The sequence below is a fragment of the Scomber scombrus genome, chromosome 5, assembly GCF_963691925.1.
Source record: "Scomber scombrus chromosome 5, fScoSco1.1, whole genome shotgun sequence".
NCBI lineage: Eukaryota > Metazoa > Chordata > Actinopteri > Scombriformes > Scombridae > Scomber > Scomber scombrus.
In genome coordinates, this window is record NC_084974.1 from 14860609 (window position 1) to 14873414 (window position 12806).

The following is a 12806-nucleotide window of genomic DNA, read 5'->3' on the forward strand; positions in this document are numbered from 1 at the left end:
AAGTCCCTGCCTCAACAGATCCACACTGACACTCCTCTCTGTGGATATTATGCAAAATCCTGTAATACAGTGAAGAAAATATGATAGCTGTGAAACACTTAAGTTGTGAAACATAAATTGGATTACTAGCTGGCATCAACTGTGCAGATGTATTATGTTGAAAAAACTAATACAAACATAATGAATTTTGAGTATCAGCAGATATCAGACGATATTAAATGACACAAACAAACATAACAAGGACATATTTGGTGTCACTCTGATTTTTGTGTGTAGAAAGAAACCATGCAATAAAATCATTAAATCCTTACCTCATGTTTTTTTGTGTGTGTGTGTTTTTCAGCTCAGAATGTGACGGTGGACGAGATCCTCTCCTCCTACAAACAGGCCTGTCAGAAGCTCAACTGTAAACCCATTCCCAAAGTGCTCAAGCAGATACAGGTGAGGCTCAATTTATCACACATGGACAAACAAATTCAGCCCAATCTCTCACACAAACACACACTGGCATCATAGCCAGACTAGTGTTCATTGATTTTTGTAAAGATGTGGCTGTTTTATAACATTTTTGCTTTAGGAACATGAAGATATGTTCAGTCCATTCAGTGAGGAAACGCTGATATTTAAAAATATTGATATATAAATGGTGCTGAATGAGAAAGGCTGTTTAAAACTTGCCACCTCTAGTGGGGCGTCATAATCCTCTCCTAAATCTCTTGGCTGTGTGGAAAGCCATCACAACCCCAGCCTGCTGAACTCCTGCTTTTTCACATTTTTCTCTGCAATTTGACGTAGGTAATTCCCGTGTGCTGCAGTCCTTGTTACTGCTGTCGTGAAGCTGCAAACTGCTGCTATTTGATTGCAGAAGTTTACGCTAACCACCCTGGACCTCGTTTCCCAAAAGCATCTTGAGGCTAAGATGATCGTAAAACCCATCTTATAAACCTTTCTTAAGCATAAGAAGATGGTTCCCAAAACCATTGTAACTTGCAGTAGGAACCAAAAAGTGCATGTTTTATTTAAGTTTTCATAGTTTTGTTCATTTTTAAGTCTCTATTTTTTCATGATTACTGATAGTCTTTGTTAAATGGCGATTGATGTAAAATAAATGATATTGATGTCACGCTTATACAAGAGGTATAATATAAATAAAGTGATGTAAATATTCATGAAACTTACAGGATCCTCCACTCCTTCATTTTATTTTTAATAGGATCTCCAGAGTAACATCTGTAAAGTGCCTAAAACTAAAGCTTCATGAAGTCCTGGTCACCCAAAAGTTCTTTGTAATTATGAAAGTTCCTGTTTGTGAGGTGAAACAAAACTTTGTTCCAAGATTTTTCCCCTAAATTTTTTCTCTTCTTGTAACGACAACACTTCAAAAGGATGTTCATGTGGTTTTAGGGCGCAGCGTGATGCACCATGGCATGACTCCGGACAAGTGCTGATGATGATAGTCGAATCCAGTAGAAGCAGGCATTTTTCCCAACAAGTGTGGTTGCTACTCCAAACAGGCAGGCGGGTGTTTCATGTCTTTTTTTCCCCCTGCCTTCTCTTGTGAGTTAGCCAGCACACAGTCATGTGTCCCATAATCCCTCTGTATAAGCAGTTCTTCAAATCCAGTGAGGGAAGCCTCAGGGCTGTTTGTTTTTATATTTGCCGACCTCGTGCATTTGTCTGTGAACTGGTGCACATGATTGATGTGTGTTGGGATTAATAATACACTCAGTTGTTTTCCTTATGTGCAAGTTATTTCAGCTAAATTGCCTCTGAATATGATAGATGAGAAACAGGGAGAGGAAATATGAATAAAAGCCTTTTTTTAACAGTTTCTCAAGCAGACGTAGACTACTGTCCACCAACCATCGTAATGATGCTGGAAATTTAATACTAGACAATGATACACGTCCAGCCAATATATCAGAATAAAGAGGCCTTTCTGCACAGGAGCATTGGAAGCAGGTTTTGAGTGTCCTGTGGTGTTTGTGCTGCTTCTAGACAATGAAACTGACCCACAAATTGTCGGTCTTTAGTATAGACTGACAATGTTTCCACTGCAGATGAAGGGAAACACTCCCTGCAGTGGTGGAAGAAGTATTCAGATCATTTACTTAAGTAAAAGTACCAACACAGCAATGTAAAAAATATTCCATTAGATGTCCTGCATGAAAAATCCTACTTAAGTGAAAGTACATAGGTATTGGCAGCAAAAGTCCTTATTTCATCCCTCTGACTGATATATTATTATATATGACATCATTAGATTATTAATACTGAAGGGTCAGTGTTAGAGCAGCATGTTACTCTTGTAGCTGCCGGAGGTGAAGATAGTTTCAAGTACTATCCTATATATAATTAGCTAGTTTAGTCCAGTGGTTCTCAACCTAGGGGTCGGGCCTCTCAAACAAGGGTCCCCAGATAAGTCTGAGGGGTCGTGAGATGATTAATGGGAGAGGAGAGAAGAAAAAACAAAGCTCTGATACACAAATTTGTTTTTCAGTTTTTGGACTTTTTGGAATTTTTGATTTCTGGATCATTTGAATATTCATTGAAACCACCTGATAAGTTTAGAGGGAAAAATGATGATTTTCTGGAGCTGTTAACAACTCATAGACATCTGAAATGTGACCCAACTACACACTGCTTTTTGTAAAATGAAAATAACCAAAAAATTTGAAACCACTGGTTTCATCTTTAGCAGTGTTGTCAAAAGTTTGCTATATTATCCATTGTTTCAAATCTTCATCTGAAAAGTAACTAAAGCTGTCGAATAAATGTAGTGGAGTAGAAAAATACAATATTTCCCTCTGAAATGCGGTGGAAGTATATAAAGTACGATCAAATGGAAATATGTACAGTGCTTATAGTCAGATGCTTTTCACCACTGACTCTGGTGTACCGTCGAGGAGTTCAAGTCATCATAAAGAATATGATAAAGACCTTTCTCATTATAGTCCGTCTTTTGTGGATGTGTCAGAAAAAATAATAAAGACCTGATGCTCCCTTTTGTTTATGTAAATAAAAAATTCCCCAGCAGCTGTTACTGGAAATTTTACGTTGGACCTGGTAACTCTGATACTTGACAACTGTGCATAAACAAATATATGGGTGACACTGTCTCTGCTCTGCTTGTATTTGTGTGTGAACATCCCGTCACCAAACAGAATCCCGTCTAGTGAGACTGACGGGACGGAGCAGTTGGCAGCAGTCGCCTTTGCAGCAGGGACACATTAGCACTTTCTCCTGTTTTTTCTGTCGCACAGTCCCCGCAGCACAGACTCATAAACCCTTCACTGGGCCTCGCCACCAGAGCTTTGCAAATTTGTACCTGCAGATGTGTCTCTGTGCGTGAATTGAAGTAAAGTGAGCCCCTGGTGGGAACAAATTTGTGATCTGAGAGACTCTACAAAGAAATCATCACACGCTTGGTCAGCTATGAGAGAGAAGCTGGGTTAACATCACAGCTGCTTGTGGAAATACACATCAGTGTGCTAAGCTGCTGCTCATGGTTTCATATAGTCTTATGGTCTGGGTACATTTCCACTGGACTGTTGATCATCACACGGGTGTCCCTCCTCCTTCCCTCCCTCCTCTCTGCAGTTATACATCTTTTTTATATTTCTTCCATTTGTGATTACTCATGTTTGTGATGTCTGGCGACTTTCCATCCCTCCCCATAGCTGTAGTCTGCTGGTCCACTACAGCTCCCTCTCATTTCTGCTTAGTCATCCCTGCAGTAACCCGCCATATAAACAAGCCAGTCAGACCAAATGGTCGGCCTGTGAGAGGGGGGTTAGCAAGAGGAGTTCGGCCATTTACTGTTTTTTTTTCACTCTAAATGCTTTCTTTATTAAGTCCAACTGTACAGTACACGTGGCAGCTTGCCAGAGGCCCTACAGGTTATGTACATTTCAGGCCAGTTGTTTGTGTGTTTATAAGGGTGACTATTTAGCAGCTGCATGTTGAATGCCTGCTCTGCTGTAACTCCCACTGGAGTCTTAAGACCTGGACACTTGGAGGCCTTGTGTCACATTTCTAATGCTGCAAGTCCCAGAAGGACCGGCGGTTTTCTTATTATGCAATGTCTCGCATGCAGCCTGGGTGCACACTTGCTTTCTCATAATATGTAGAAATATGCTTTCCCTAAATGCTTGCACAATATAACTGGAATAAGGTAGTTTTAGTTTATAGGTTGCATAAATGCTGTGCAGACATCTTCTTCAGTTGTGCCATGAAAGCACTCTCCTGCTAAATAGACAGGCCGTTCAGCTGACATGTGAGCTTTGTCCTAATTCAAGGGCTGCTCCCCTTAAACATTTCTAGACTAAAATGTATCTTAACAAAGCATTTCAAAGTACCTAATACCTCTATCCATATTGCAACAATATTATAGGGATGACTATTGGTGCTTTCACAAAATATTTACGTGATGAGATTTGTGATAATCATCAGTAATGTGGATGTAATGGCTAAGTGGGAAAAGGCAAATACAGCTAGAACAGTCTGGTAAGTTCAGAAAATTAATCACTTTATTGTAATGCAGCCTTTAAAACCAGGACAAGACAATACTTATGCCATATTATGATGATATGATATTATTGTCTAAAACAGGGGTTGGCAACCCATGGCTCTGGAGCTGCATGGGACCCTTCAGCCCCTCTGCAGTGGCTCCCTGTAGCTTTGACAAAAAAAATCAGTTATTTTTTATTATTATTTTTATTCATCTTTAAAAGGGAACAGCTCTTATCTTGAAGTTTGAGGTGATACTGTGACACTGAAATAAAAAAGTAGGGTTGTCGAATGGTTAAAATATTTAATCGCGATTAATCGCATGATTGTCTTGAGTTAAAGCGGCAGTCGGTAACTTTGAGGAGAGAGAGGACTTAGCGTCAAATTTGAAGAAGTACAACTTTCAGATCCCTCCCCCTCCCTCTCCGCTGCACTCCTGCTCTGCCTCCAAAGTCCCTTCCCCCAGAACCGTGTATGCTGTTGTTGGTAACGGAGGTATCGGTAGTTTTGTCCTCGCTGATTGTTCTTGTTGCTGCGCCATTACTTTCTCTACGCTCCTGAAGCCGCTCTCCCGAGCTGAGGAGGAAGGGGGAGGGGGCTGTGTGCGTGAGCATTGATTGACAGCTGTCAGACACTCCATCAGACACCATCCTGGATCTGATCGGTTCTTGTTGTCCAGTCGCGTTGGATTCTGGCAATTTGCCAATTTGCAGTAGGAGCAATAGATGGGGCTAAATGAGCCTGTTTTTTTATTTTTTTTTATTTTACAGATTACTAGTTTCATGTAATGCTGTCTTTACATAGTGACAGTCTTAGCAAATATGACAAAAAGTTACTTTTATAAGACTTACCAACTGCAGCTTTAACTCGCGATCAATTGCAAATTAATCGCACATTTTTTTATTTGTTCTAAATGTACTTTAAAGGGATATTTTTCAAGATTTTAATACTCTTATCAACATTGGAGTGGACGCATACGCTTGCTTTATTCAAATGTATGTTTATTATTATTGAAACAATCCAGAACAATGAAATACTGCATGCTCAAAAAATCTGATGAAAGCATAACATGACGACCAGCTGATACAGAGAGCCCTCCTCCCACTGTCCAAGGGCAGACCACACTAGATAGTTTGCAACTGAGACGCATGAACAACTCTATAAGTTAACATTGTGGAGGACGAAGGTCTGACTTTGGTGAGCAGGAGGAGGGCTTTCTGTATCAGCTGTCTGTTTGGCCAGCAGTTGGTATTTGAGACTCGACATACTCTGGTCGTAACTCGGTTCACATCGACAATAAATGCAAATAATGCTTTGGTGTGGATGAGCATCTGGCAGGGCTTTGAAGCTGAATTTGCCGTTCATAAGACTATTTTCTTTATCCATTTCTGCTTGTTATTCAAAATGTTACTGCTGCATCGCTTCCTTATTTCCCAAACTACAGGCCGGGACAAGGGTCAAACAGAACATGCGCACGTCAAAAATATTTTGTCATCTAAAATACGCTACTACGTCTACTTTAGACTTTAATTCTGCATGGACAGATTAATTTGCTCTCACTGCCAACGATGCTGGCTCACCTGTATGCTTGATATGTGGCAAGAAATTACAAATAATGTTATGTTAAAAAACATTTCCAGAACAAGCTCACAGTATTTGCTGAAAAGTATCAAGCTGGAGATGAGTGAAAAAGAGTGATTTCAGAACTGCTGTGAGAGCCTATATTTATAGGACTGAAATGGACTTCAGTCATAATTAAATCCAAACTAGCGTATTTTTGAAGGTTGAAGGTCTATGTTTTATTTATTTCAGCTGCACCAAGGGTGAGTGAATGTTAGTTTCCCCTGATGAGCAGGCTGGCACCCTGTGTGGCTGCCCCTGCTGTGTGTTAATGGGTGAATGTGACTTGTAACGGAAAAGCACTTTAAGTGGTCGAAAGACTAGAAAGGCACTATGTAAGCACAGACCATTTACTTTTTATTTTATTCATTTTCCACAAGTATAACGAGGACTCAAGCAGGCCTACATATAGTTCTGTGTTTAATTTATTTCAAAGTAGGCCTTCACATGCAAGTGGATTTGTTTTCTCCTCTTTATAAGAGTTTGGTGTTTTCATTTGTTATAGCAGGCAAAAATAATAGTAAAATGTCAACAGTTTATTTGTTTTAGTTCTTTAGTTTCATTGATACAACATGAACTATAGTTTTTGTAGTATAACTATATAAAACTTTATAGCCTGCGTTATCCTCATTTTAGGTGTCAAATATGTTATGCAGCTTCAGACGAATTTTATTTTGTGGGAGAGGGAGCAAAAATGGCTCTTTTGATAGTAAAGATTGCATCCCCTGATCTAAAAAGATATGTAGTCTCATATCACATTATCGATATAATATCAATTTATAGCCCAATCTTAATTCAAAGTTCTCCAAACATGACTGAGGAATGCAGCCTCCTTTTGTACAAATTTGGAAGACACGACTATCATATCAATATCACATTATCTGTTGTGCGCCACTGTTTCATATTGAAGTAATTTTTCAATGTAATGTCTAGAAGTATCACCTGACTATTGGAGTTGATCTAGACCAACTGCAAGGTATAAATAATGAAACTCCGCTGTTCGTTCTCATTAGGATATTGTTATATTCACAGAACACTGATATATCACAAACACTATATGTTTGTGACCCGTCCATCATGTAATCAATTTAAAGTCTTTCATCCTTAAAGGGTAACACAAAATGTTTTCTAAGCCCACACACAGACAGCGCTGCCACATGTCAACACATCAGGGTCTCCATCCTATTTACCAGCATCATAGAGCATCACCGCTCCAGAAAAGCATCAATTTTATTATTACATCCTCGTCCCAGATAGCTTGACTGCTTTTTTATTCCAATGATTTGACTGCTTCTTCTGTCTTTTCTGTCCACTTTGTGGCCATTAACAGGACAACAAGTCCGAACGTCTCCAGTAACAAAAAGCTACAAATTAAACATAAAGAGACAATATAACAGAAGTCACAGCATTTAATGTACAAAGAGTAGAAAGTGAATCTGTGGCTCAATCTGGTCCACCCACAACAACACATACTCACTCACACCCATACCACCACTCATGCAGAGGCACAATGTGCGTCATGTACTATTTTGGGGTCTGGCAGCTCAGTCAGAGAGGTATTTACACTGATAGTCATTCTCGCTGACAGGTGCCCGAGTTAATTGTAGGTGAAGATTGACTTGCTGTTAAATTGGTCAAAATCTCCTTGCATTTACGACCCCATCTGGATGCTGAACAACATCGAGAATTCTTGAATTAGACCATGTTTCACCAAATTTGATGGGAAAATACAGTTGAATCGTCTTTCTGTTTCTGTAATATTTCATTTTATCCCTTTTTAAAATGAGCAGTTCAGTCATTTTCACACTTTTGACTATCATGATTCGGAACAAATTGGGACCTGTTGAGTCATGCAGCGCTGACCTTGAACTCCCAAGTACAACTAAACCAGCATCAGTATGTTCAGTCACACACAGATGAGTAATGGCAGCGTGGCACGAGGGCAGAGGTTATGGAGTTCACGCTGAATGGGCCGGGCAGTCAACTAGAGAGAGGGGGATTTGCTGGTACATAGTTTCGAGGGCAGCTCTCTGAATGTTTGTGTGGGTGTTTTACCAGGGCAGGAGGTGAAATAACTTTGTACCCTTTGATCTGTGATGCTCTGGTGTCAAACTACATCACAGGATAGATGAGATACAGACTGTTTGAATGACAATGGCACATTTAAGAGTGGTAAAGTCTTTCTTACGGGTGCTACACTGTTCTTATCTAAACTGCCATCACTGGGACTCGCTCAGTATTCACACTCAGTACTTAACCTGTGGAGCCAGCACACACACTCAGCAAATTTACATGCACCTATATAATCACGTTACTTAAGAGGAGCCAGATGAGATGGGTAATCGGGGAATGCACGTGCACTGTAGAAATATAGTTACTGTAAATCTACATGTGCATGCAGCAGAACAGGAACCAGATTTAAGAGCAGCAAGTAAGACAGGCAGAGTGGAAAAACAGGATTGTTTTTAGTCTCAGTTTAATGAGGATGCATCGCTCCATGTAACTATCTCTCCTGTCATCTAGCCGCTCCACACTGTGCTTTTCTTGTTTGCAGTCTAATGTTATGCTCACGCGTAGTTAAAAAAAATAAAAAAGCCGACTAGAAACCTGGTTACACATATTCAAGGCAGAATAGAAATCTACCTGGCGCAATCAGGTTTCTCTAATCCCCTACTGCAATTATGGAAACCTGGTTTCTTGTTTGCTTGACAATTAAATCAGCTCTCAACTGTAACCTTTTTTTTTTTATTTAAGTGCATGTAAAGGCATCAATTGACAAGCATGCAGTAGAAAAACTGCAGAGGTGTGTTGAGCAAACGTGTCCTGCGAGTTTAATTCTGTTTTTAATCTCCAATTGTGATTTATTCAGTTGCCTCATGTGTCATGAGAAAGTTTCGACATGTGAGAAGCAAAGTTTGCTTCCTCGTGGGAAAACACCAACTCAACTTTGTGCAGCTTTCTTTTTGTTTCTCACTGACACCACTTCTTTTTGTTTCTGTAGGAACTGAAAGACCTGACACAGCGAAATGAATGCTTAGATCTAAAAGGTAAGCACCCTAACAGTCACACATTTAACTTGTGACAATCACTCATTGCTTTAAATTTCCCAGATTTGATCAACTTTATTTTGCACAAGAACATTATTTTTGTGCATTGATCAGACTTGTGTGTGCATTACTTCAGGTGAGAAGTTGGACTACAAAGCATGTGAGTCTCTGGAAGAGATTTTGAAGAGAGTCCAGTTTAAAGTGATCGACCTAGAGCAGACCAACCTGGATGAAGATGTAAGAAGATCCAGCTTTAAATATCTCTCTGTTGCTCTCCTTTTCTCCATTTTTCTCTGTGTCTGTCATGCCTGTCTGTCTCTCTCTCTCATGTCATTCACTCTCTTTTTCACTGTTATCTTTCTGCCTTCAGTCACACTCTGATCCCCTTGTCCACGCTTACTGCACTGGCAGGATGTGGAGTGTTTGTCATGGGTTTTCTGATTACTCCAGATGTCCACTTGTGTAAACACCATTAGGGACGTTTGGGCTGTAGACACGCACAGACAGACAGTGCTGCAGTGTAGACCAGAGGGACAGTGGCCCTGACCGTTTCCTGTCACACAGAGCTCCAAATATACTTCAAACTGCATCACAGACAGACACAAGCTTTTAGCTCTGCCAGAGTCACAGGAATCAGCCTGTTTGGGGTTGAAAGGGTCACTTTAATTACTGCTCGTTATTTTACTCCTGTCGGCAAGGCCGTGTCAATACTTTCACCTTTTAACCGCAGAATTAATTCAGCCCCAAATCAGCTGCAGTTTTTCAGCAGGCTTGTACAAAGTCAGATGCTGTAATTATAGTCCTGTCTGGAGAGAAAACATTTGGGCAGCTGTTATGTTACTTCCAGGTTTTCAGTCAGGTTTTCAGTTTTTGTTTTTTCAGTGAAAGTGAAAGCATCTGAGAAAGCTTTAAAACTTGCAAACCCATAAACATCATGCATGCGCTATCTTGGGAGCCAATAAAAGTGTAACAAACCCCAGAGCCATAATAATTTAAAAAAAGCTGATTTATTAGCAAGCCATTACAGAGTCTCAAATAAAAGCTTGTTTTTTATGGCATCAAGGATGAATGTGTACAGGCTGCGTCTTCTTTCTGTGTTTGTGAGGTTTTCCTCTGTTCACTCAGGGTTTCGTCCTCGTTTTAAAGACATACGAGGGGGACCCAAAAATTCCCAGAAGCCATCAATAGCACAGGAGTAAGGTGTAGTTATCAGATTTTCTGGATAGTGTATGCCTACAGCTTGGTGAAACTAAAATTGGGACTGAAAGAGAGAAGAGTTGTCACTGTGGATAAAATCCAGGAGGAAACGAAGCAGACTCTGAAGACGGTGACAAAATATGATACAGGAAATGTTTCCAGGAATGAGAGAGGCACTCGTACAAGTGTATCACATCTCAAGGAGAGTACTTTGTGATTATAAATCTTTCTGTTGTGCCTTTTTAATCCCCCCTTTTTTTTAAAAAACAATTTCGGGAATGTTTTTATACATCAAGTTGATTGGAAGTTTAACTGACAGTGAGTGTAATTTTCTACCTGTGTTTCCTAACTGGGGCATTTCCCAGTGTGTTCCCTCTTATGCATGCTGGAATAGCTCCATTAACGTGATGAGCCAGATGGTTTGTTACACAAAACCATCTGAGAAGTCGTCCTTGGCAACTGTTTGGAAAGGAGCAGGTACTTTCAAAAAATACTTGGCAGTTGATTGGGTGAACCGTCCTTTTATCTTCGTCTTACCCTGTGAGGCAGCTGAATTCGCAGGTTCATCAAGACCATGCGAGAATCCTCATAGGACGCTGATTGGCCCGAAGCTCCAGTGGTTCATGTAGAAGCACATCATTTTCACAAGATCACAATATCATGAAACCCATCTGCCTCGCAAGCTAATAGCATCATCCCCACAAGATGAAATACACAAATTCGTCACCACGTCTTGTTAAACTCACAGACTAATGCAGTTACATTGAGAAATGTTGCCGTGTCATTTTGCTCCTCTTGCAGCCAATCAGATATACCACTGAAAAGTGTGTCTGTTGAATAATCAAGACAAGTGAAATGTTTCCTGACAATGGTAACTCACTTTGGTTTCATAGCATAACAATGTTCACAGTTTCAGACGGCCAATAAAAATAAGCAGCTGTAAAGAATTACATTTTTATTGTGCAGTAATTAGAGGAAACACACAGGCATCCTTAATCCCACACAGTGCTGAAAAACACAAAATCTACCCTAAAAGAGCAGATCCTGACTAAAGATCATTGTGTGAAACCATAAAATACAGGTACGCTCATTGACACACAAAGCAAAAATGCTATCATTCATGAACAATATTGTATCACATCTATTTTTAAACACATGCGTTAGATGATACAGATGCACTTCAGGGACACAACAGAGCGTCACATAATCCAAAACAAATACATGGTGACGTGTGCACTTTTTTCACCCAACATGGAGCGCTGGCCTGGAAATATGAATGAAGAAGACAAATTAGTTAATGATTGAGTCACCAAAGTGTCGCATCTCAGTCTGAGACAAGTGTCTCGCCTCGAGCTCGGATGAAATGAGAAGCTGAAAGTAGAAAATATTGAGGAAGTGTTGCTGGTCGAGGCAAGAATAAGAGGAAGGTGTGATAGAAAAGGAATCAAATGGGGATGTGAGAGGATGGGTTCTTCTTTTAGATGGGTGTGGGAGATACTGTACAGATGGCTTGATTTGGCAGCGGCTCGTCTCTGCAGCAGTGCTGTCTTGTTGGCAATGATATGGGAAGATGAAAGGAGAAAAAATAGTTTGGGGAAGATGCTTTTAAGAAGCATGGGGGAGGAGCACACACACACACACACACACACACACACAAAGGGGGGAAAGGTTATGAGACACTGTGCAGCAGCCTGTCCACTTTTGTTACTTCTCATCAGCCACAATGAAAAATGAAATCATATATTTTTAAATACTAGACACATTCTGCAACTGGCTAATGAATATTTTCTTTTTCTTTTGGTATTTGCTTTTAATTGTCACTGAGTGAAAGACAGTAGGGACACAAATACCACATGACAGTTGTCGACCCATTTCTCTGTTCAAAATATGCAAATATTTGTTTGTAACTGGATATTTTGTGTTATGAAAGAATGCAAAGAAGCAAATTACCAGCAACCTATCTCCGCTCCTGTGCCGTCAGCACTGTTATGAAAGAGATGCTCCTCCACAGCATTACCACAACCAAAATGAGATTAAAACACTCTGATCACATGAGTGCACTTTGACCTTATGCTGCATCACCTGACATTTCATAAGAATCCTGCATCTGCTCCTGACCAAACAAGGTTTTGTGCCCCACAGTTTTAACGCACTGATGATTTGGCACAATTTCTCCTCCTGTTATGAATGACATCTGTCAAATTATTAGTCAATTAACTGATTACTTGTGTAACATAATATTAATATGTTAAACTGTTTTTTTAATAAACAGTCTTCAAGTTACTTTTCAAGCAAAACTACCAAATATTTCGTGGTTCCTCAAATATGATTTCAGATTTTCTGCTTTTCTTTTTCTTACTTCATAGTAAGCTGAATATCTTTAGTGTTTGGACTGTTGATCAGACTAATAAAAGGAAATTTTAAGAACTCACA

At 39.9% G+C, this 12806-nt stretch overlaps 1 protein-coding gene across 1 annotated transcript in view; it reads left to right on the top strand.

The window, feature by feature from the left end:
* ppp1r37 (protein phosphatase 1, regulatory subunit 37) overlaps positions 1 to 12806 on the top strand; it is a 42471-nt gene that overhangs the window by 17632 nt on the left and 12033 nt on the right. The window contains exons 3-5 of the mRNA XM_062419638.1: positions 344 to 441; positions 9131 to 9176; positions 9313 to 9413. Of these exons, the coding sequence (XP_062275622.1) occupies positions 344 to 441; positions 9131 to 9176; positions 9313 to 9413 (245 nt within the window). The remainder of the gene's footprint in view (positions 1 to 343; positions 442 to 9130; positions 9177 to 9312; positions 9414 to 12806) is intronic.